The 25,908-nt window shown below is 38.2% G+C and overlaps 1 protein-coding gene and 1 long non-coding RNA gene across 2 annotated transcripts; one reads left to right on the top strand and one right to left on the bottom strand.

The window, feature by feature from the left end:
* The first annotated feature begins 4,030 nt into the window (after positions 1-4,030).
* On the top strand, positions 4,031-5,896 carry LOC139309030 (interleukin-17F-like). The gene is made up of 2 exons (XM_070933095.1): positions 4,031-4,701; positions 5,620-5,896. Exons 1-2 carry the CDS (start codon positions 4,412-4,414, stop codon positions 5,870-5,872), a joined length of 543 nt encoding a protein of 180 aa, XP_070789196.1. The 5' UTR covers positions 4,031-4,411; the 3' UTR covers positions 5,873-5,896.
* Positions 5,897-7,172: 1,276 nt separating this feature from the next.
* On the bottom strand, positions 7,173-24,758 carry LOC139309031 (uncharacterized). Its single transcript, XR_011599781.1, has 3 exons — positions 24,593-24,758; positions 8,874-8,955; positions 7,173-7,522 (listed from the first exon to the last, which is right to left on the bottom strand). It is a non-coding gene; the product is annotated as an uncharacterized lncRNA (long non-coding RNA).
* Between the last annotated feature and the right edge of the window lie 1,150 nt (positions 24,759-25,908).

Genomic DNA, 25,908 nt, shown 5'->3' with positions numbered 1-25,908 from the left:
GCAAGGGATCTTCCCGCATTCCCAGGTGGAGAAGGGAGCGGGTCACCCCAAACAGGGCAGCTGGGCAATTATCTGCCGACGCGATAAGAGCGGAAAAGTAGTTACACTTTGCCGCCTTTATCGCCACTAAGTAGGTCTTGATATAAAACCTCACTAGTGCTCGGTCAGATCCAGAATGACTAGCCCTCCAACTACTCTCTAGGTGTCTTTTCCAGTGCTTCATCTCCCTCAGCTCTTCGGAGAACCAAGGAGCTGGGCCGATTCGGCGCCGGGTCAGAGGCCGCAAAGGCATGACCCGATCTAAAGCACCAGCGGTCGCCCTATCCCATGCGGCCACCAGGTCTTCAGTCAAGTCATGAGCCAGAGTCTCAGGGAATGGCCCAAGCTCCATTTGGAACCTATCGGGATCCATCAGGCACCTGGGGCGGAACCACCTAGTTGGTTCCGCCTCCCTGCGTTGGGGTGTAGCGGTCAGGAAGTCAAGTCTAAGGAGAGAATTGTCTGACCATGAAAAGGGTTCGATGACTATATCCCCTGTATCTAGACCATTCAACCACTGACCAGAGACAAAAACCAAGTCCAGAGTGTGTCCTCCTGTGTGAGTAGTAGATTCTGGGTCAGGTCCATGGCTATCATGGAAGCCATGAACTCCCGAGCCACCTCCGACGTTTCACCGATGGACGGCAGGTTGAAATCCCCCATGACCAAAAACCTGGGGGTATCAACCGCCACCCTGGCTATGACGTTGAGGAGCTCGGGCAGGGCCGGATATGCAATCAGCAAGCCCACCTGCATCCCATGGCCCCACTTCACAAGGAGAGACTCACATCCGGCTATCTGAGGTACAGTGGCCTCCCTAGGATCGAGACCTTCCTTTACAATAACCGCCACTCCCCCACCCCTACCCTGGGCCCTCGGCTGATGAAATGTGCAGAAACCTGGTGGGCACATCTCAATGAGGAGGACCCCCCCCCGGCCCAACCAGGTCTCTGTAATAAAAAGAACTGGAGAAATATCACAAAATACGAAGACCTGCAAATAGAAGTATCAAAAGAATACAAAGTGTCAAAAGAAAGCAAAGGCAGTACCAATAGTAATAGGTGCCTTGGGTGTAATCCCAAAACACCTGGAGACCTCTTGAATATCATTGGCATTGACAAAATCACCATGAGTCAACTGGCAAAAGGCAGCTTTACTTGGAAATACCTTACATCATGCAATGATACCTCTAATACCCTCAAGCAAGAACAACATCTGCCTATTGAAGATCCTTGGGAAGGACTTAATTAAAGCAGACATACTTTAACCATACCCGTTTTAATTATTTAATTAATTATTTAATTATTAGGTTTTACTGTGTTTTTTACTTGCTGTCTTACAACATTGAGCAGGTCAATGATTATAAAGTAATGACTAAAGTAATATCAATACTGCTGTTTGTATTCTTAGCTACTGCATAGCTAAGAATACAAATCAGTAAAAATGATTTGTGCAATAACCCAGACAACCGAACAAAGGTGTCAGGCTGAAAGAGCAGCAGCCCAAACAAAAAGTAAAAATTTGTATAACTTAAATATGCTAAAACAAATCATGTTTACGAGTTGCTGATTTATTCTGCTTTGTATTTCACTTAAGTACAGTTAGTAGGGTGCCAAGCAGGTCACCTCATTTCTGAAGGAAATAAGTAAAACCATAAAGAGCATAATTGGGATTCATGCAAAAGAGGACTCATGAATAATACTATTTTGGCGGTAACTGCAACGCGGGCACAGAGCTCATCCTGCTGGGCTGCTATTTCATTTCCCACACTGTACACGCACATTAGGTCTAACCTCCATCTCCCCTACATTTGCCATGAATCAAACTGACATCAGCAGTAGGATGGAAAAGATTTGTTCTGCAGAATGGCTTGTGCTGAACTTGTTCTCAATCACAGCCCAAGGAAAGTGCGGGGGAAAGTTTCACAGGCAACCCAACTGGCCTACCTGTCATAATACTTTCCATTTGATGCATTACCTGCTATTACAACAAATTGATGACACTCACCATTGTCTGTCATTCGGTTAGAAAAAAAAATTGAAAATAGGTCACTCTGTCATTCTGTCCCCTTCCTGAAAATTACAGTTATTTAGTTTACAGACATATGTTTACTACATAAAAAGTCTTTAAGGGTAGAGAGAGAAAATGATTTATCCCCCAACAGTGTTCTGAAACAGCCATTTAGAGAAAATGTGCCATCCAAAAGCTGTAATGAGATAAAAGTCTCCTTCAATCCCTGGGGGCTTATTGGAAAGTTTTTTTTGGCAACAATGTGATAGTGGTTTACCATTGGCTTCTTCTGAGATTTTTCTGTTTTAACTTCACAGTGTAACCTGCAACCCTGGATCTTCCCCATCCAAGCTCTCAAGCCCAGACAAGGTAATCAATTGTTGCTACCTGAAAAGGAATCTGGCCTTATTCTTATGTATGGTAGTGATGTCCAGATTATTCTTCAGAGAAGAAGAAAATTAGTGAGAGCCCATTTCTGTTACCACTTAAATATTTATTTTCATTCATCACTAACATTTTGATGGCTACATGCACATCATGGGGAAGGATTCATTTCCATGGCACAACAACACAAATGCCTTTCTCAATCTCAGTCACCCTCCGTATTTTATACCAGTGTTGCCTGATGGAAGAACTGTTCCTGGATTTGGGAGAGAAAACACGATGGCTTTTTCATCCATCTTGACAGTGCAAATCAAGAGTATTGTCAGGCAAAGCGATAAGCATTTATTAAAAGTGATCATGTCCTTATATTAGGTAATAAGTGATACATACATTTGGTATATGTGATGCATCAAAAAGCAACAAATCAAACTATAAGATACATTAATTAGGTAAACAATAGAAAACATTGATCCTAGATAAAATTCCACAACTGGGAAAATTATGGGTTACATCAACCTCTTTGCAGGTCAAATTGGTATCTTCCTTAATACTTGCAGGTGTATTCAAGGTCTTCCAGAATACAATCCCTATTGTTCAGTTTCTGAAGAGGCTAGTATTGGCTAGTAACAAAATAGTATTGGCTAAAATAAACCCCACCATGGTTTCTTGAACTTTAAAGGAGACATGCTGAACGTGCTAATATCATCTTTATGAAAAAACAAATAAGGAAGCTTAAAAAGACTGAGAGAGATGAACTGGGCCAAAGTAGGGCTTGAACTCATGATGTTCTGCTTTCTATCCTACTACTTTAACCACTAGACCAAATTGGCTATAGTTTTTTTTAAATTGCACAGATTATGAATGTGTGCTAGCTTTCTAAATGGCTTTTTTAAACAATAGGCTATAATCACTGAATATATAGCACACTGCCCATCGTATTCCTGAAAGCTGATCAGGTGAACTCACAAAACATGCTATTATCTTATATAACATCTATATTTTATTCAAACAAATCATTTGGCCCAGAAACCCTGTGGATTCCCCTTCATATCCCCTTGATTGTGTGTGTGTGCGTGTGCGTGTGTGTGTGTGTGTGTAACTACAAGGAAATAGTAAAAAGAAAAAAAAAAAGTCAGCCACAATTGCCCAGAACCACAAGTGGAAATCTATCTCTGCATTGCAGTGGAAAAAATGTCTGAGGTTCTGGAGATAATATAAAAGGAGATGCTATTGCACTCATGGACAGAGTTTGACCTACTAATATCAGTGGTAGAGCATCAAGCAAGTCGAGATAATAACAACACAAAGGGTAGTTATGACACCCAAAAGATTGCCCTTATTGGTGAGTGCACTATTTATTGCTGTTAAAAACTATTCTTTTGCCTCTGTGTTTTTACCTTCAGATATCTAACATTTGATTTACATACTTGTTCTGTCTTTGTAATTTCTTTAATAATTTTTCATGCTCACATTATAGTTATTATAATATTTTCTCATAAATGAAAATCCTCCAATCTATTTGATATCAAAAATGAAAACCATTGGTTATTGAAAAAAGGTTTTTTTTATATATATATAACTATACTTATCCCAGACATTTTTGATAATATGAAAGATGAGCTGTACTTGATTCTCTTTTTGTTGCTTAATCATTTGATTTGTATCCCACTTTTCATTCAGGAGTTCAGATTGGTATCTGTAGTGGTCCCACTACATAGATAGTAGTCCTGCTTCCATAGATATTGGTGGATTGCAATCTGAGTTTCCACACTCTTAATTGTACACTTTAACCACAATACCACACTGGTGTCTTAAACAATTCTTAATACAATCCAGCATTTCAGTTAATCCTGAGCTGTGGTGCCCCTCAATTTGCAAATTAATTACTGCTTCCTACCAACTATTTTAATGCTTAAATTCTAAACTTCAATATTAAAATAACGTAAGCGACTAAGGATGGATATTTTTTGCACAAGAGATGACATTTTACTCTTACCTATATCTGATACATCCATGGATTATTTTACAGGTTGTTCTGCTGGTATTGGTACTTGCAGTGGGGAATTTAGCCCATGGAGGAAACACTAATAAAACCAATAAGAAACAGAGAGGAAGAATGACTGACAACTGCCCAACTCAGCCAGTAATCCAAGAAGATACTGAATTCCCAGAGACAGTGAAGGTGCACATACCTCTTGCTCAGACAGAATCAATGAACAGGATGCCTCATGATGTTAAAAACAGATCTCTCTCTCCATGGGATTACAGGTACTATTCACCCTTTTACTGTTAAACTATATTAGCTACAATACATTATGACAGTGAGAATCCCTCAATGCTTTTTGAGTACTTCAAAAATTCTGGGGTATGAGAACTTCTAAAGGTTGCAAGATCTTACGAGGCAAATGTAAAAGCTATACACATTTTCTGAAAAAAATATACTGGAAAATTCATAATTGAATAGGCAAATGTCACTTGAATTGTTTATCAATTTGTTATATCCTTAGTGATCACACCTATTACTCTGCAAGAAAATAATATGGTTTTGTGAATATGATTTTTAGTTAGTTGGCCAGTTCCAGACTTTGCACTTACATTCATTACTATAAAAGTAATCTAGGAGAATTTTCTTTATGTTTCCTTTCTTAAATCTACTATGTGAGATGAGAATGGCCTTTCTTCAGGATAGGGCCACATAGGGAATTGACTCATTGATATATTCTAGCTGACACTAAGCCACAAATTCAAGCGCTTTCTTATAAGACAAAATCTGTCTTTCTCATCAACAAAGGGATGCTATAAATATCAGATATGATTTCTGAGTAAAAAGCAATGTAGTAGTAATTGTTAAGGAGACCCAACAGCCTTTTCTGGTTTTTTTGGTTTTTTTTTGGTTCAGGACCATAACCAAAATATAATTCTATGGAGGAGAGAACTAGGAAATTCTGAGAAACATTCACCATGAATGTTTATGTTCATATTTTAGGATATGATTAAGGAAATCTGGGTGACATGATTCTGTCTCTGAGGAGACAAAATAAGATTCCTCTTTAGTCTATTTATTTTTTCCTAATGGGTGCTGATTAACATTCAGGGTTCCAAATTCTTCATGAATTTTGATGAAGAAACGGTTTTGCTGTCATGTGAACCAAATCTTTCTCTGTCTTTTGTTGTGTTAATTTACAGTGTTAAGGAAGATCCTAACAGATTTCCACACATAATTTCTGAAGCCAGCTGCCGTTATACTGTTTGCCTGGATTCCGCGGGGAAGAATCTAAACTATGCTATGAACTCTGTTCCTATTCAGCAGGAGATCTTGGTTCTGAAACGCAAACATATTGGCTGCAAGCAAAGCTATTGGTTGGAGAAACAGGTGATCACTGTTGGATGCACCTGTGCCTTTCCTACTTCAAACGCTTATCAGAAAAAGCTTTTCTAATATGGTTGAAAAAGAAATTGGTAACTCTGAATGTCACAGAAAGTAGCCTCCTTTAGAATTAGAGATTATTTTATTTAGAGCTCTTATAGTGTTTCAAAATGTATTTAAATGTTCTGGGAATGTACCAAATAGTCATTTTCTTTAATTGGGGGGGAGGGAGGGGAGTTCAGATGTCCACTATCCAGCCACTAAGACAGAAAAAAAAATTTCCATTGAAGCCCTTCTTCTCTTTGGCTTCAAAAAGAATGTATTGCTTTATACTAATTTTCTATGATTCATAGCCTGTTTTTATTTGTCTTGTTGGTCTTCGTGGATGTCCTGAAAATTGCAATGCATATCATATTTAAAACTCGAGGAGGAGCAAAGAAGAAACATGCTTTTGTCTCTATTTATAAGATGTATTTATAATATCATATTTATGCATTTGCAGAAACATTGTTGGATAAAATTTTATAGTTTATCAGTATTTATTCAGTAATTTATGTAGTAAATAAAAAGATTGATATATTTAATTGTCCACATAGTCATTGCTTCCCCAAATATCCATTTACTTTCCTTTGACACAATCATCATTGTGACACAACTATTTGGTTTTTAGAAACGATGCTCTGAGTCCATGGGATAGAACACTAACCAGAGCAGACACATGTCTTAATATAGATAACAATGTGACTTACCTACCCTCTATGATCTTTTTGAAGGGAAAAAACAAAGAGCTACTGAAGTGTAGCATGGAATAGTTGGAAAGCAGAGCTGAGGCTCAAAGATGGCTTGAAGGTTCTGGTAAACTCTGTCCTGGGAGCAAAAGTTGATGGCCTTGATAACGTTAGTCTTCTGGTCAAACAAAGTAATGGGTTCAAGTGCCATGCTGGTTCAGTTTCCTAAGGATCCTGTATCTTACCCTGGTCTTCCTAAGGGACACAGTTAATAGTATCTGACCCTGTTTCAGGATAAATAAGTGTCTGCTTAAGCATCAGGATCTCATTTTGGATCTGACTCTGTCTGCCAGGTCTTTTCAGTCCCCAATCTAGTGCATCTCCAATCTCTGTCTGCTTTTCTGTCATTTTTGGCAAAAAATGACAGAATTCTTTACTGGCCAAGTGTGATTGGACACACAAGGAATTTGCTCTCAGTGTACATAAAAAGAACAGGATACATTCATCAAAAATCATAAGGTACAACACTTAATGATAGTCATAGGGTACAAATAAGCAATCAAATCATACTAGGAAACAATCAATATAAATCGTAAGGATGCAAGCAACAAAGTTACAGTCATACAGTCATAAGTGGGAGGAGATGCCTGATAGGAATGAAGAGAATAATGCAGACTTAGTGAATAGTTTGACAGTATTGAGGGAATTATTTGTTTAGCAGAGTAATGTGTTTGGGAAAAAGCTGTTCTTGTGTCTAGTTGTTCTGGTGTGCAGTTCTCTATAGCGTCGTTTTGAGGGTAGGAGTTGAAACAGTTTATGTCCAGGATGTGAGGGGTCTGTAAATATTTTCACAGCCCTCTTTTTGACTCGTGCAGTATACAGGTCCTCAGTGGAAGGCAGGTTGGTAGTAATTGTTTTTTGCAGTTTTCTGCAGTTCTATTGGCGAGACTATTGTTTTCACTAAATCTGCATATACTGTGCAGAAATTCTGGGTCTGATATAATAAAATAGAAAAACAAAGAAAGCTTTAGCAATACTTTTTCCATGACTATCCAATGAAAAGAGGCTTCTGGAATAACCTCACTTTGTATTCCTTTCTTCATACTTGTTTCTATGCTTTGGAATGGAGGTACTATTTTGGAGTATTTCTGACCTTCTCAATAGGCTACTTCAGTCCTGTGAGGCAATGACAAATGAGCCTAGTGGCCCTGATATGTGGGGAATCATACAGGTCAAGCCTCTCTGCCTTATTTTATTTTATTTTATTTTATTTTATTTTATTTTATTTTATTTTATTTTATTTTATTTTATTTTATTTTATTTTATTTTATTTTATTATTTTATTTTATTTTATTTTATTTATTATTTTATTATTTTATGATATTTTATTTTTTATTCTTTCTTTCTTTCTTTCTTTCTTTCTTTCTTTCTTTCTTTCTTTCTTTCTTTCTTTCTTTCTTTCTTTCTTTCTTCATTTATAAATTTAATTCGCAGCCCATCTTACCATAGATTCGGCAGCTTATAGTTATATATACTGTTAAAATATAAAAAGTTAAAATCAGACATTAAAACCAAGGACACATAAGGAGGGAGTGGGGGGTGGAGGATGGGAATCTGTTATTACTCAATCAATCACCTCCACTGTGTTGTTCCCCCACTTGGACTTCAAGCTGACTGGCAGAGCCACGTTTTTAGGCCCTTATGAAAAGATATGAGGGTTGGGGCCAAGCCAACATTGGGGGACAAGATGTTCCAGAGGGCAGGAGTAACAGCAGAGAATTCTCTCCTCCTAGATTCCATCAGCTGGAATAATTGGACTGATGGGACCTGCAGCATGCCTTTTCTGCCACAGAAGTGGGATGGGTCAATCCCAGTGGGTTGAGATGGTCCCTCAAGTAACCTGGATCCATGCCATGAAGGACTTTAAAGGTGATCATCAACACCTTGAATTGTACCGGGAAGCAGACTGGTAACCAATGCAGCTCATGGAGGGGACATTCTTGGGGCTCTGAAAACTACTCATGCTGCTGCACTCTACACCAGCAATAGCTTCCAAATGCTCTTCAAGGGTAGCCCCATGTAGAGTGCATTACAATAGTCCAGCCATGAGATGACAAGGGACTGAATGGTGGAGCTCAGGGAATTCTGATCCAGGAAAAGCCACAACTGGCACACAACACTAAGTTGTGCAAAGGCTGCGCTAGCTGCAACTACCACCAGTTTCTTGAACAGGAGTTGTGAGCCCAGAATAACCAGGTCTTCCTGGGGCAGTGCCCCATCCAGAGTCAAAGATGACAAAGTCCTGCGTCCTGGAGCCCAGCAAACCCAAAGCCATTTGGTCTTACCAGGATTCAATTGAAGTCTCCCATCCAGGCCCCTACAGCCTCCAGGCACTGCAAGAGGGCAGCCACAGCATCACTTCGGTTACTATGAGTGGAAATATAGAGTTGGGTATCATCAGCATACAATATATACTTCATACAGTGCTGATGGATGATCTTACCCAGCGTTTTCATACAGATGTTGAAAAGGACTGGAGAAAGTATGGAGCCCTGCAGTATACCACAGAATAGCAGCTGAGGGCTGGACCTCTCACTCCCTATCAATACTGATTGGGACCTGCCACAGAGAAAGCTCTCTCTGTGTGTGTTCTGTGTGTGTGTGTGTGTGTGTGTGTGTGTGTGTGTGTGTGTGTGTGTGAAATTAATCCTAGCAAAGTGCCCTGTGTTGCCAAAAGGAAAACTGGAGGTGGGAGTGTGCACCAAACGCATGCTGTGCACGCGCATGTGCAGTACATGCCAAAAGGAGGCTTGGGAAGGTAAGTAGGTACAGTGAGGGGGGAAATCAGCTGTGCAGAAGGATTTAGCTTCACTAGAAAGCAGGATTTCCTGCTTTCTAGCAAAGCTAAACTGCGCAGCACAGCTGATTGTCGGAAATACTGGTTCAGAGGAACTGGCAGCTTTTTTTAACTACCGGTTTGATCGAACTGGAGTGAACCAGTAGCATTTCCTGCTACTTATGCTACCCCTGCAAATTATGCTGAGAAGTAAGGCAGGAGACGGAGTACAAGAAAGACCTAGTACTGCCTATCTCATAAGTAAGCTATACAAATTCAGATGAGCGTCTCTGCCACCATAACACCTGCTCCCCAAAGTCACCAGAAATTGACCATTTTATCTTTACCTTTTATCTGTTTGGCAACAATAAGGACATTGCACTAGTATCTTATGGCTTTTGCATAGCCCTAACTATCCACATGAATCTTTCTTTCTTGTCTCATTTTTTTGGGGATATATTTATTTTGTGTTATTTGTCTAAAACATCATTTTGATATTCTTTGGATTAAATCTTCCAGTTTGCACTGGGATTACAGATATGTGGTAGCCCCCCCCACCCTCCCACCCCCCAAAAAAACAGCTTTGCATTTGATCTGTTTCTTGGTATCTTATCATGTTTTCATTCTATTGATTTTGTTGAATGAAGACTCATTTCATTTGACTGATGTAAGTGAAAAACCACAGACAGTCCTTGAGTTCCTTCCAAGAATATCTCCTGATCTAAGTGAACACTAACCGAGAGCTTCAGACTGTGGTGCCCTGTGGCTTTATGTGTTTTGTTTTATCAACTAATACTTGAAAAAAGGACCAACTTGATCATCTACCTCTCCTTCACGTCTGCTCAAGCACTAAGGTTTAAATGCTTAGTCAGCCCATTCTACATTTCACATCAATGAAAACCACTTTTGGATACAGGAGGGAGCAGGAGGACTACTGACATAGCAATCTCTTTGGGTGACTATTCATCTCTGCTAATAACCAGGCATTGTTAGAGGGATCAGAGGATACCTCCAAACTTCCCTGCCATGCACAATGATTTACATTATTTCTTTCCTCTGTGCAAGGTGCAGTGAATTTCACTCCAGGATACTTTCTCTGCCTTAATTCCCAGTACCTGCAGAGCTTCACATGGCTCTTCTGTGTAGGCCACCTTCTCAGCAAATGACAATTGTTCCCATTGTTCATTCTCTTAGTGGTGAGGCAGTATGTGTGCATTGGATACATTTTGGTAATCTGTCTTCTATTCTCTCTTAAAAACAAATCTCTCCCCCCTGAAGAGGGGCATATGGAATTCATAGTAATTGCCCCAGTGGGTATGTGAGAGTCACTTATATTCAATTGGCTAAGATTACTATTAAGATTCTTATTACATACACGTAACCTTTAAAGACTGGGAAAAATCTATCTGAAACTTCATTTCACTAGGGAGATATCATATTACAAGGGACCAAGCTACTGAATGTGAGCAGTATGCTTCACTCATCCCTTTTAGTCTCTCTAATATCAAGAATGGAAGTCTGATTGGCCTTCATCTTTGATTGATGTATGGATTGATTTTGTGCCATTGAGTGATTTTCTCCAGGAAGATCTGTTCCCAACTTGGTCCTTCAAATCTTCAAATGGTGCAGGTGTACCCTTGTATCTGAGTCCATCCACCTTGCTATTGATCATCTTTTCCTTTTTCCTTCCACCTTTCCCTGCATTAGAGCCTTCTCTGGAGACTTATGCCTTCACACAATGTGTTCAAAATGTGATAATTTGAATCTGGTCCTTTGGGCCCCAAGTGAGAATTCTGTATTGATTTGTTTGAAGATCCATGTGTTCATTTTCTTAGTTGCCCAAGCTATTCTCAAGAGTTTTCCTAACACCAAAGTTCAAAAGCACCAAACACTTTTTCTATCCTGCTTTTTCAAACTCCAATTTTACTGTCAGAAAATGTTACTTTTGTATTAATATGAATGTATAATGTTATGTTCCAAACAAATGTGACTTCGCTATTGGAGCACTTTGACTATGAGAACTTCCAAACAATCCACACTTTTTCTCCAATCCCTGCAAACCATTTGGAAACTGATTGTGTGGCTGCTTTTATTCTTTGGTATACTGAGAGGTTGACGAGATCACCATGAGCTATCAGTACTCCCATCAGTTCACCAACAGAAAAGGGCGAATCCTATTCATTCAGTGCTCTACTTCTTGGATGGTGAAGAATCAATGTAGAGTGACAAAGTATGCCCAACAGTCCTGCTTGAGAACATTTCATCTGCTATTTACAGAAATATTTTATACTGGTGATTTAACAGGAGTGCTATGATTCTATTAAAATTTTGGCTTCATTGGCAGGTTCAAATGTTGCAAGGATCTCCTAATGTGTGTACTATATGTGTGTCTGAAAGAAAGAGATTTAGGAATTCTAGCATGAGATTAGATAGTCCTGACATAAAGTTATCTTTACATCAGCTCCATTAAATATGCAAACATAAATTGAAGCATAGAATCTAATTTATACATAGTTTTCTGAATACAACAGCCAATGTAAAATCTTTTATCAGAAGAAGATGGTTTCCTTTTAGCCACCTGCAGATATCCTCAGTCACTATTGGCCAACTTTCTGGCAAGACCTTTGTCATGTGAAAGTTAATCCTCATGCTTTATATAAGAGGTTTTTCCCATACCACTTTATGAAATGTTTTGGTTTCATGTTACTTTAAATAAAACACTACTCAGTGAAAGAGACTGTATGTTGTTTAACATTTTATGATACTTTCAAGTTCAAATAAACAAAATGGAATAGGACAAATGATCAAATCTGAAAACATGAAATCCTCATTGTATAGAAGGATATTCTATAGAATATGTAACTTTCTCAATTGATCTTACCCAATGGAAGATCGTAATACAATTTTTCTGCTGAAAAGGTACTGTAAGTCTCTCTCCTTCCCTCCCTCCCTCCCTCCCTCCCTTCCTCCCTCCCTCCCTCCCTTCCTCCCTCCCTCCCTCTCTCCCCTTATCCACAACAGTGGTGCTTAAAAATTTGTGAACCCTTTTGAATTTTCAATATGTTTGCATACAATTATCTAAAATGTAGTGTGTTCTCCACACAAGTCCTAAAACTAGGTAAAGAAAATCTAATTAAACAAACGAGTCAAAAACACTATACTTGTTCACTTATTTACTGAGGAAAATAATATAGAATTACATATGTGCCTTTTAAACAGTGAGAACATATATGGAAAAGTATGTTGGAATGCAGCCAATATATATTTAAAAAATCTATGTTAAAAGGACTTCCTCCTAAATTCATTTTAGGAAATTATGTGGCAAATTCATTCATCTCACTGTGTTTTTCCTGTTACACAGTTTAAAGTTAAGCTGGAAAGTTGCAGCATCAGTCTTTCCTGTTTTAGATCTATTTTTTAACAGATTCATGACTAGAGGTTAGGGTTAGGGTTATGATAAGAAATAGATGATTCTGAATGATAAGATAGATAATGAATGGAAGTGCTAACAATTTAGTTGATTAAAAAAAACAAGGAAAAGTAACAATCAGTTGCTAGAAAAACGTGTATATAAATGTAACTTTATCATTCAAAAATGTTTAAAATCTTTGCATTTAAAATGTTAGCCAAAAATATTAATAAAAGTGAAACCACAATGCCATTTAAAATAAGTAGAAATGAAAGAAAGAAAACAATATAAAAATTCCGAAGAGGAAAAAGAATGCTTGCTTATTGAATTTCATATCTGCATTCTTCAAAAGTTAATAATAAAAATAAAACACAAAGATGTAGTCATATACCGTAAACTGTGATATGAAAAAGATTGGGATCTTTTGTTAAATACAGAATTTATTGTTGTTGAGGTTTTGCACAGAAAAGAGAGGTTGTTTTTAAGAGAAGCTTAAAAACAATCAGTGAAGATATCTTCACTGATTGTTTTTAAGTAAAGAAGTATAGAAGAGTATAGAAGAGTTTTTGAGTATAGAAGAGATCTAATTCATGATAAATTGTTTTTTTGTGGATCTGCCAGATATTATTGAACCAATTTAGACTATGAAGAGATTTCGTAAAATTTGACCAGGAAACTATATGAAAATGAGTTGCATTAAATAAAAGTATCCAACCCTTCCTAATAGACCTTATGCATGTATTACATCACTTTTAATCTTATAATTGTAAAAATTGCATGCAATACAATTAAAATGATAATATCACCTTAGTTATCTTACTGTACTTGAGCTGGCTCTAGACAGGTGAAATAACCAATATGTGAGTTGTACATACAGAATAATATTGGCCACAACTTCAGTATTTGGAGATCATCAAAGACCCCTTGCAGGGTCGTGCTGAGGATTTTGTGCAATTCCTGCACGATAAAGTCGCTCGGATTCGGGATGGCTTGGACTCCGATTGGATGAGTCCACGGGAGGAGACCGGGGCAGGTCTTGAGAATGTTATCTGGGAGGAGTTTGATCCTGTGACTCCCGAGGATGTGGACAGGGTTCTGGGTAAGATTAGTGCCGCCACGTGTTTATTGGACCCGTGTCCCTCCTGGTTGGTACTGGCCTCCCGGGAGGTTACACGAGGCTGGCTCCAGGGGATTATAGGTGCTTCTCTGAGTGAGGGTGCCTTTCCTGCCACCTTGAAAGAGGCGGTAGTGAGGCCCCTCCTCAAGAAGCCTTCCCTGGACCCGGCTGAATTAGCCAACTATCGTCCAGTCTCCAACCTTCGTTTTGTTGCGAAGGTTGTTGAGAGCGCGGTGGCATGACAACTTCCCCGGCACCTGGATGAAGCTATTTATCTAGACCCGTACCAGTCGGGCTTCAGGCAGGGGTACAGCACAGAAACGGCATTGGTCGCATTGGTGGATGATCTCTGGAGGGCTCGGGACAGGGGTTGCTCCTCTGTCCTAGTCCTATTAGATCTCTCAGCGGCTTTTGATACCATCGACCATGGTATCATGCTGCAGCGGTTGAGGGGGTTAGGAATAGGGGGCACCGTTTTGCAGTGGTTCTCCTCCTTCCTCTCCGACCGCTCGCAGTTTGTGTTGGCAGGGGGACAGAGGTCAACCTCGAGGCGTCTCGCATGGGGAGTGCCGCAAGGGTCAGTCCTCTCGCCCCTCCTGTTCAACATTTATGTGAAGCCGCTGGGTGAGATCATCCGTGGTTTTGGGGTGAAGTGCCATCTGTACGCTGATGATACTCAGCTGTACATCTCCACCCCAGACCACCCCAACGATGCCCTTGATGTGATGTCTCGCTGCCTGGAGGCCGTGCGGGTCTGGATGGGGAGGAACAGGCTCAGACTCAACCCCTCCAAGACCGAGTGGCTGTGGCTTCCGGCGCCCCGATATAGTCAGCAGGTGCCATCGCTGACTATTGGGGGTGAATCTTTGCCCCCCACAGAGAGGGCTCGCAATCTGGGTGTCCTCCTGGACGCACGGCTGTCTTTAGAAGAGTACATGACGGCCGTGGCCAGGGGGGCCTTTTATCAGGTTCGCCTGATTCGCCAGTTGCAGCCCTTTCTGGACCGGGACGCCTTGCGCACGGTCACTCATGCCCTTGTCACCTCCCGGTTGGACTATTGTAATGCTCTCTACATGGGGCTCCCCTTGAAGAGCACTTGGAGGCTCCAACTGGTCCAGAATGCGGCTGCATGGGTGGTTATGGGCGCAACCCGTTGTGCCCATGTGACACCCCTCCTGCGCGAGCTGCACTGGCTCCCAGTGGTCTTCCGGGTGCGATTCAAGGTGTTGGTTACCACCTTTAAAGCGCTCCATGGCATAGGACCCGGGTACCTTCGAGACCGTCTTCTGCCACCAATAGCCTCCCACCGACCAGTCCATTCCCACAGAGAGGGTCTCCTCAGGGTGCCATCAGCCAGGTTATGTCGGCTGGCGATGCCCAGGGGGAGGGCCTTCTCTGTGGGAGCCCCAGCCCTGTGGAACGAACTGCCCTCGGAAATTCGTAAGATCTCCGACCTCCGGGTGTTTCGCTGCGCATTGAAACCCTGTTGTTCCGCCAGGCCGGACTATCAACACAATAGTTTTAAATTGGGGTATTTAAATTTATTGGGGTTTTAAATTTGAGCCACTTTATTTAATTATTTTAAATTTTATATTGTTGTTTTGTCTGTGTTTTTAAATAGGCTGTACACCGCCCTGAGTCCTTCGGGAGAAGGGCGGTATAGAAATAAAATTATTATTATTATTATTATTATTATTATTATTATTATTATTATTATTATCAAAAACAATAACAAGGACCAGATCTTTCACATTTTCCAGTATAAATGGAGATGCTGTTTACTGCTGCATTGCAATTCACATGGGAGCTACCAGCTGGTGGTCACTTAGATTAATTTGAGATTGACATATGCTTACTCAACAGTAATTCTACTACATTTGAGGGAAATAATTCTAAAGTATGTACTGTATGTGAAATACGGCAGAGTTGGGTTTTCTTAGTATAGTCATATTGTTCAACAACTTCTAAACAATAATTTAATTTTTTAAACAATACTTGGAATATCAAACAATATTCTAAACCTGGCTTTAGAATTTATGGATTCATGGTTTGAATGGGACTATTCAAAGTACATTTGAATTGAACTATTGAACTAAAGGAACTGAATAGACTAGGAAGTGCAATCAAGTGTTTTCAGTACTCTCCTGTTATTTGAAACATTTGGAATACGTACCTTGATCTATAAGATGTCTGTTTCCCCAGAGCACTGTAATAATCGTACTGACTTAGTTAACATTATATTTGTCTCTTATTTAAAAGGCAGAAATTGCCACTTTAATAAGAGACTGAGCTCTCCTCAGCAACAGCCAACTAGCTTTGTGGCAGATCATTTAATCCTGCTAAAGAATCACACAGGGTTGGCATGTATGAGTTTTAAGGATCTGCATCTTCCTTTTGCCTCACAACAGTTTAACATAGAAAGCTTTGGGCAGAACTTCCTGGAGATTTCAGAAGTGGAAAATCTAAACATGAATCAGTTGAATGTACGTTGTGGTAGAGTAGTGAATAAGGTCAGCACTTCTATAGCTGGTTGAAGGGGACCAAACCTCCAGAAGAGACGGCCTTGGTTCCTTTTGACCAGCCAGAGCAATGCTTTTCTTCTAATGTATGTATACACATGCTAATACATATGAAGTCATCACCAGACCCTCAGAAGAACAAGTAGACAGCATACAAATGCTACAGGTTGACTGTAAAACCTATCTACTCTTATGTGAACTTCAAGTTGAAAAGCTCTCTGTTTTGGCAGCTGGGCTAAATAATCATAATCTGAGTTTAATTTTTTTTAAAAAATGACAAGATTTGGCATGATTCAGAGACACAACCCAATACCAGTACATGTAGGAGTGCTTATCTTCCCCTTTGAAAGAAATGGGTTTTTCCTCTTACTTGAAGAAAACACTGTTGTCAGCTGGAATCACCTGCCAGCTGTCATTCAAACACTGATTTTTGTAAAGCTATTCCAGCTGTACCTGACTGACAGCTACCAGGGACTGTTCAACTCCTTGGCACGTGGCAACTTTGTAACTGCAACAAAAGAAGCATTTTTCTCGCCTATATGGAACCCACAAGCAATGAATGTATGAGGCTCATCATGAGCTGGGTGAAACTTAAAAGTATTTTCTATCAACTTTCTGTAAGTTGCTTAAGCCATTTATGGATTTCTATGATTTAGGCATTATTATGCATGATGAGTCTTTTATGATGTATCCTCTATTTTCTGTACCAACATAAAATCAATCAATATTGTTAAATCAGAGAACTCAGTATAGGGTCTCTTTCATACTGGCATTAAGTGACCAATTTCAGATTTAAATCCTGTATTATTGTATTAGAAGATTTCAAATAACAAAACTTGTCTAGAGCAGCTAGATATAAAAAAGGATCTAAAATAACCAGACACAGAGGAGAATATCATACTCTTATATGTTATAGTTTTCCCATTGTTACAGCCCTAGGATGTGATATTGTTGCTATCAAAAATCCTGACATAATTAAAGTCACAAAAGTTGTGTTAACACTTCATCATATTCTGACCCCATTCTGAGTCTTTTTACTCAATTTCACAAACAATTTATTTGATATTTTGGATTTTTTTAATGTATAACCTCAATTTCTGTTTACTAAATGTATTCCCCCCCCCCCTTTTAAACTACACAAAGACATTATTTGTTACCATCTGCACTTATTATTTCTCTCTCTTTTGCCAAAGGTACAAAAGGTATTGTTTATATTTACCATTTAATGAGAAAGAAATTGATGAAAGCATACACTGCTTTCATTAATTAATGAAATACTACATTAATACATTAATTAAAATACTCCAATATAAACTTAAAAATATATTGGAGAAATTTATTTAGTGACAACTGCAGTCTGTTTGCACACGTTCCAATGCCAAAAATATTTCACATTTCTGAAATCAGGACAAAACCTTAATTATAGCATAATTGATTTCTCTGTTTCTGTCTTTCTCTTTCTCTCTTGCCTCCATTTTATGAGAGAGAAGCCCAGGTATGTACATAAGCAGAAAAGGATTCTTCAAAGTGCAGATTCATCCTTCTGAAACCACACACTTCCTTACATTCCATAGTAATGCAATTCATATGGGATTATAAAGAAGTGTGTTGTCTCAAAAAGGAAAAAAAAATCACTTCTGTCAGGAAAAAAGATTAATGATCAGGAAGCTTATCTGATAATGCATTCTCACTAAAAGGATGCTTCTAGAGAAGGGTATTAATGTGCAATCACTTTTCATGTTCAAACATAGAATTTTCTTGGAGATTCAGATTATATTTTTTCAGTTGTAACCCTTCCATTTTTTGTATCCATCTTTTCTGAAGCCATCATTCATTTTTTTTTCTTTCTGGAAAAAAAAAGAGGGGGGGGAAGCGATGTTTCTGGCAAAACCTCAGTTTTCCAGAACATGATAATTATATTTCCTTAGTTTCAGAACAGTTGGTTCATTTTGGTGCATACCTATATAATCTGATCTGCAAATTCTACACATGTCAAATACATCAGATCCTAAAAAACGTTTTGATTTCATTTCGTCTGTAGCCATGCTCCCATCGTTAAATGACGGTAGAACTGAATGTGATTTAAAATGATCAACTACAATAGATGGCTCCTAAACAACAGATTAGAGTAATCTTCCAATAAGTATTAAAGTGAAGCTTGATAAAATTCACTTCTCACTTTCTGCAGTCTACGTGAAACAGAATGTAACAAAATGTCCAATGAATTCCACATTTTTTATCATTTTGTAATGTGGACTGAAATTCAAAAACTGCATACAAAATATGAATATTGAGAGAAAAGAATGCATTAAAGTGTTAAAGGAAACATATATTACGTTTTTTGAAAAATAGTTTAGGTTAAGGATATAGAAATGTATTGGGAAAAATACATACAACTTTTTGTACATTTTTGGGCCAAATTTAGTAATATATACAAAAAAATTGAAAAACAACCTTATAAAATTAGATGATTCACTTTTACATGATTTAAACTTTTATTTAAAATTGTCTCAAAATTATTTTTAAATATTAAATTTGTATCCTTTTCACCTTGTATAAGCACTTAAAGTGGTTTCTAACAATAAATTTATCTTATTTTTTTCATAGAATTAGTTTCTTTCCCATTCATATATGCCTTATAGATCACGTGCCATGTCAAAAACCACATCTATAAAGAAGAAATAAAAATGCTTAAGAAATATGAATAGGAATGCTTAACAAACATAAACAAATGACTACATTTCCTTTAGTTTTTCATACTGATTTTTTATGATTAAATAATAAATCCAAGCAGCACTGGGAAAAATTACTATGTGACTGGGTCATAGCTATTACAAAGATGGATGGATGGATGGAAGGAAGGAAGGAAGGAAGGAAGGAAGGAAGGAAGATTGAAAAAGCCAGTCTATGGAAAGTCAGTTAAAAATTTGCATGTAGCTTTCAATACGACAAACAACCATAATTGGACATGAGGAATCATCATTATGGAAGTGCTACGGGGTGAAATGCTACTGGTTCGGGGCAGTTCGCCCAAATTGGTAGTGAAAATGCTACTGGTTTGCCCGAACCGGTACTAAAAAAATGTTTAAAAAAAGTAAAAAAAAGGTCTAATGATCACGCGGCACAGCTGATCCTCAGAACTTTTTTTTTTTTTTTTACTTTTTTAAAGCATTTTTTTACTACTGGTTTTGGCAATAGGTAGTAAAAAAATGCTTGAAAAAGTAAAAAAAGGTTCTGACAATCAGCTCTGACAATCAGCTGTGCAGCGAGATGGTCGGAACTTTTTTTTTTTTTTACTTTTTCAAGCATTTTTTTTACTACCTGTTGCCTGAACCGGTATTTTTGTGTAAAGTGTGATAGTTTGTTTTTAAGCTCTCTGTGACTCTGTGAGGTTCCTGCTTGTTGCAGGGGCCATTTTGTGTGAAGTCCAGCTGCTTTTCCATTGTGGGTGAGTCAGTTGTATAGCTTTTGTGTTATTTTTGGATACAGTGTAATAATTGGTTTTCCCAGTCACATGACCACCAAGCCACACCCACCACAGTCACATGACCACTAAGCCATGCCTACCCAGTCACATGACCACCAAGCCATACCCACAGAACTGGTAGGGAAAATTTTTGAATTTCATCCAGTGGTGGGTTGCTACCGGTTCGCCCTGGATTGAGCGAACCGGTAGCAGTGGTAGCGGGAGGTTCCGCCCACCCGCTCGGATGCCTCTGCACATGTGCAAAAGAGTCACACACACGTGCAAGCACGTGAGCACTCACGAGCACCTGGTAGCGATGGGTTTTGAAACATGCCCCAGATTTCACCACTAAAGTGCTACCTATATTTTCCTTAAAGGAAAGAATCAAAACATGATTAAGAAGTCTCTTAGCATTATGAGTAATTTCAGCCCAATATGCCACCGGGTTTAATCATGGTGTAGAGAGAAGGTTAGAAGAAGGTGAGTTGTTGACATGATCTGGAAGTGAAGGTTGTTCTTCAGAGAGAGTTCAAGTTATGACCTTAGGGGATATCCTATTTTGGACATAGAATAAAATTATGCCTAACTCTGCAAGGGGTTAGTTCCAAGGGCTAAGCAAACTGCTCCTCCTTCAGAAGTCAAAGTCAGAAACAGGGAAGGGCAGATAAAACAGGGTAGATAAACCACCAGGCCAACATATTTCATTGCCTCAAATGAAACAGTATACGGCACCTTTCACTGTGGGCTCCAGAGCCTAAAAAATTGAACTATGATCATTCTTGGGAGAGAAATATACAATATTTTTTTAAAAATGGCCTAATAACTTCAGACAATCCAAAACAAAGGCTGCCTGGCAATCAGAAAGAGATAAAGGGAGCAGCCTTGCCTCTTTGAAGTTATAGTTTTGACCCATTTATGGTCAACATGTGACCAGAGGCCTTTCCTAGGATTCCCATCAGTGCTTGGCTCCTGATTCTCTCCCACTTTTACTTGCAGGGAGTTCTGTAAAAGAAGAAGAAAAGCAAACTCTCCTGCAGATTCTAATTGGCAAACAGCACTCCCAGCAATAGTAGCTATAGTTCATTCACCAAGATTAATCAATGTTTTACTTTTCTGACTCCCACTACTAAGAAATCTCCCCCCCCTCCAGCATAGCAACAGAATGATTCTGTGGAGCTAAGTAGTTCAAGATCATTTCAAGGTTGTGCCCTTACCACCACAATATATTGTTTCATTTTCTAAAAGTGTTGAAACAAACTCAGAGAGGGCTATTCCAAGCATTGCAATCGAATATATCACACAAGGATGAATCACATCTCTGTCTAAACATTTGCAGCTGGGTATGAAATCAAACTGGCAAAGCAGAGGAGTAATAACTGCAGTTGTATGAATTATTCCACCAACTTTATCAGTCTACCAGTATAGGATATTGTTTTTCAAACACATTGGCTGGGAAATTCTGGAAGTTGACATCCACAGAATCTCAAAGTTGCTAAGACAAAGCTCAAAAACACTGTTATAGGATTTAGGTTTAACTCATTCTGATTATTAGTAGAGCAGGGAACAATATAAATGAAAAGAGAAGATTTTGCCAAAAGGTGAATAATATAACAGCAAGGCCAATGGAAAATAAACTTAACTCCTATTTTTTTCTTATTAAAAATAAGCACATAAAAAACAAATTAAAGGGGACAGATTGAAGAAGTTACTAACACCAAAGTTGAATTCTCATCTATAAATAGGGGTGATTATATAATGAATAAGCCTGATCTGGTGACAGTAACCCAATCATCTCTGGACTATAGAGTGACACATCTGTCCATTCCTGGCACGTAATATACAATGGGAAACTGATAGATGCAGCTGTTTCTTACTCCTTCTAAATGGGTGACCATTTAAGTACTAAGCAATTGCGACCAAACATTTCCTATATTTTTTATTGCTTGTCAGTTAGAAAACTTTCTGGTTGTTTGATAAATGACGTACTTATATCTACTAAGTTTTAATTATTCACTTACTGTATTTTTATCTTGCTTTTCAAACGACCGTCAATCAAATGACTTACATCAATTAAAAGAGGCCCTGCTCTGGTGTAAGCATAGGGGGAGGTAAAAATAAAAATGGTGGCCATGACACACATAAAATGGAAGAATGGCCTTGATATCATAGCTGTACCCATCACCTTTTAACCCTTTCCCCATGATACCTGCTTGGCTCTTAAGATCACAATAAAAAAAGGCAAAGTACAAAACATATGAAAAAAGGAAGAAAAGGAAGAGGAGCTGCATTGGCAAGAGTACTCCTCAAGTATCATCATAAAGTTTAAAAAAGTCAATTGTTTATGAAGTGATTGCACAAGTGAAACTTCTGGATTCATTGGGTTGAAATGTGGCTTACTCGATCTGTGCTAATTAAGGCCCTACTATACTGATCTCTAAATACTCTTTAAAGCAAGATATATAGAGCTTTCCCCAGATGCTTTATAAGAAATGTAGAACATTAAACCACTATCCAACAACTTCTCATACCACCACTTTTGACTCCTGAAGGTCAGTGTAGATGTGGGAATTGCCTTTAAAACCTCTCTATACAGTAAATATACTGGTGGTGCAGCAGACTAAAGCACTGTTATTAACATCAGCTGCCTGCAATTACTGCAAGTTCAAATCTCACCAGGCTCAAGGTTGACTCAGCCTTCCATCCTTTCTAAGGTAGGTAAAATGAGGACCCGGATTGTGGGGGCAATAAGCTGACTTTGTATAAATATACAAAAGTATGAAGGCTATTGCTTAACTCATTGTAAGCCGCCCTGAGTCTCCGGAGAAGGGCGGCATATAAATCAAATTAAAAAAAAATTTTTTTTTACTGTACATGCGAGGTTTCTGACCACCTGGAGAATCATTAAATTGGACAGTGTATGGCTGCTAGATAACCTGCAATATTATTCCTGGCTCCCAACACCTCCAGTTTGTACCCAATTTGCTTTTCCTGAAACTCAATAGACTATTTGTTGCAGATAATGGCTAAGTGCTACAAATATACTCTCTCAGACCCACATATTCAGGTAAGGGTTTTATTTGTTTGTTTGATTGGTAGCATAGTTCTTCCTGAAAATCAACTAAGAAATATTTTTCAAGCAACCCTGTCTTCTGCTATTTCTGGCATCCAGCTGATTTTTTAATATTTAATGCATTTAGTATACTATTAATATATAAAAACAGCAAGGGATTTCTGGTGTTGGTCTGAGTAGCCTTTCTGCTCTATGAGAATTATGGTAGACTGTACATTGCTTGGATCTTCTTGGCATGCTGGCAGCGAAAAGCCCTTCTCGCTCTATTTCTGTTCCACTGTTCTTAAATTCCAAAAGCTAGTGCAGCAAAGATAGCTAGGAAATCGAAGAACTTTCCAGCTGCTCCTCAAACAAATGCCTTCTGATATAAATTCATGCTTCTTACAATTTAGTAGCACTGATAAAGGGTTATGTTGTGCCTCAGCTCTGATAGCCATCCAAGAACTGTTGAAAAATACCAGTGTAATGACAGATTGCAATATGCAGCTACAATAGAAAAGAACCTCAAGCAAAATATGGGGTGATCCAACAGCTAAATAAATAGAGGTCAATTTCAGTGTCAGCTAAAAAAATAATTTAATTTCTGGCGCTGGGAATAAAACTGTAATGTTTTTATTCCTTGAATTACTTTCTATATAAATTATATTAAAATACCGTTCTTGATGTCTCCTTTAAAATGTTTACTGGAACATAGTATGGGCATAAAATATATGCTTGAATGTAAATTTAAAAAGAAAGATTGCTTTTGGTTTTCAAAAACTGTTGTATTCTTACATAAATTTATTCAGGCTTGATCAACCAACTAGTGGTCATATAATTCCCCAACTAAAATTAATGTAACAGGATACAGGCCTAATAAGCTCTCAATTATTAGTAGTCCTGCACTAACTCCTAGCTGTGTTATTTAGGAGTCTGACCAACATTCTGAAATATTTCTGAAATGAAGATACTTTAGATGAAATAAATTTATGCATATATTTAAGGCATAAAACAGAACATAATGTAGTTTGCTTGGCATCTGGAAAACTGACTGCAGGTACTGTATATCATAGGTAAATAAAAGACGTTTCTTCTCTAAATACTGGGGACAAAATGGAATGCACCATCTAATACACATCTATTTAGAAGTTAGCCCTATAATACTGAATTTAGCCAGATTTAACTTCTGAATAAATATGCAAAGCATGATTGCTAGTATCTTTAGCACATCAAACAACTTTGCTTAGTGAAGCCATATCATCCATCAACTAATGCATGTGCTATTTGGAAAGTATGGGAGTGCAATCTCACAAACTACACAATAATATATATTTTAAATGCCCTATTTACATTAAAAGTACATGTTATATTTATTGTTATGAATAAACAAAATGTGTTTGGAAACTTACTATAGAGATAGTATTATAATCAGAAAGACAGAATGACTTAACTTTCCTTAATGAGAGGTACTTAATGGTAGCCTGCATTTGCTGTCTTAACAATGTGACATCTCCTTCTGGCTCTTCATTTTCTATTTAGGTAAAAGCTAGTCTTTCTTAATAGTCCTATATTAAGGCATTATGTACAAGAATAAGACACATTGAAGGCATTATATGTAAAACCAATAAATAACAATTAGAGCTTAAATGAAACCATTCTTGATAATACCTCATAAATCAACTGGAGTCATCCTCTTGTTTCCTGTAATGCTGATGGACCCATAATTCCATCATCCATGTTTGTAGAAGAGTATGCCAAGAAATTTTTTCTGCAGAGAATCAGACCAAGAGATCTCTATCTTTAAAGATTTCTCCTAGAAACCTTAAGATTTATAATTGAGTTTTTTTAGGGTTTTTAACTAATACGAAAAACATTAATCATCTTCTTCTTCTTCTTCTTCTTCTTCTTCTTCTTCTTCTTCTTCTTCTTCTTCTTCTTCTTCTTCTTCTTCTTCTTCTTCTTCTCCTTCTCCTCCTCCTCCTCCTCCTCCTCCTCCTCCTCCTCCTCCTCCTCCCCTTCCTTCCTTCCTTCCTTCCTTCCTTCCTTCCTTCCGTCCTTCCTTCCTTCCTTCCTTCCTTCCTTCCTTCCTTCCTTCTCTAAGATATCTGTGTTTGCTTAAATCATCACTTTCTATTGCTTTGACTAAAATATATATATTCCTTTCTCTTAATCCATATAGAACTTTGCTCCTGGCAACAGTTCTTTACCCATTGTAAAGCTGCTTAATGTAAGTTTCAGCTTTTCCTGTCTCTCTCTTATTTATTCCAAAAAGGAATGCCTTGGAAAGGCCTGCATGATCTTTTTTGTACTAGATGCACTTCCCCGCCTCTTAGCTTGGCTTCCCACCTGTCTACGTCCTTTATGGACCATAGCCACATCCACACCTCCTGTCCACCTCAATCATTAGCAGTGACAGCAGCACAGAGAGCTGTTGAATTACACCTCTTCAGCTGTCCTATCTTTTGATTTTGTTTCATATAAGAGATCATCTTGATATGCAAACATAAGGTGCTTTTAGAAAGAAGTATTTTCCTTTGCTATATAATTCAGTAGGATAAGCAGTTTGATATTGATCACTTCCAGCAAAAATTCACTGAAAAAAGGGAATGGACTTATATGAGGAAAATCAGGCAAGAAAGTAACAGACAATTGGACATGGCAAAAAGCAGAACATGAGGAAGTCTATAAAATGAGAAGTTGGCACCCCTTCCCTCCCCACAAATGTAATGTATCTGTTTATAAATTGAATTAATGCAAGGAGCTTTAGGATATCCATTCAACCGTTTCTTCAGATCTGAGAATTTCCTTGAATGTTTATTGGGCAATTTCAGTACAGTTAAAATCTAGTCTTTTTTTTAACCTTATAATTTCATTTCAGGATTCAACTATACATCTGACAAGAATATATCATAATTGAACAAAATGACTTTTCAAACATATGTATAAATAAGCATTTCATTTATCAGGCATTTTAAAAAGTATAT

The sequence above is a fragment of the Pituophis catenifer genome, unplaced genomic scaffold, assembly GCF_029215685.1.
Source record: "Pituophis catenifer annectens isolate HBS135680 unplaced genomic scaffold, rPitCat1.0.hap2 SCAF_1, whole genome shotgun sequence".
In the NCBI taxonomy this organism is placed as follows: domain Eukaryota; kingdom Metazoa; phylum Chordata; class Lepidosauria; order Squamata; family Colubridae; genus Pituophis; species Pituophis catenifer.
The sequence above is the reverse complement of the archived record's forward strand: the minus strand, read 5'-3'. Positions and strand labels throughout refer to the sequence as shown.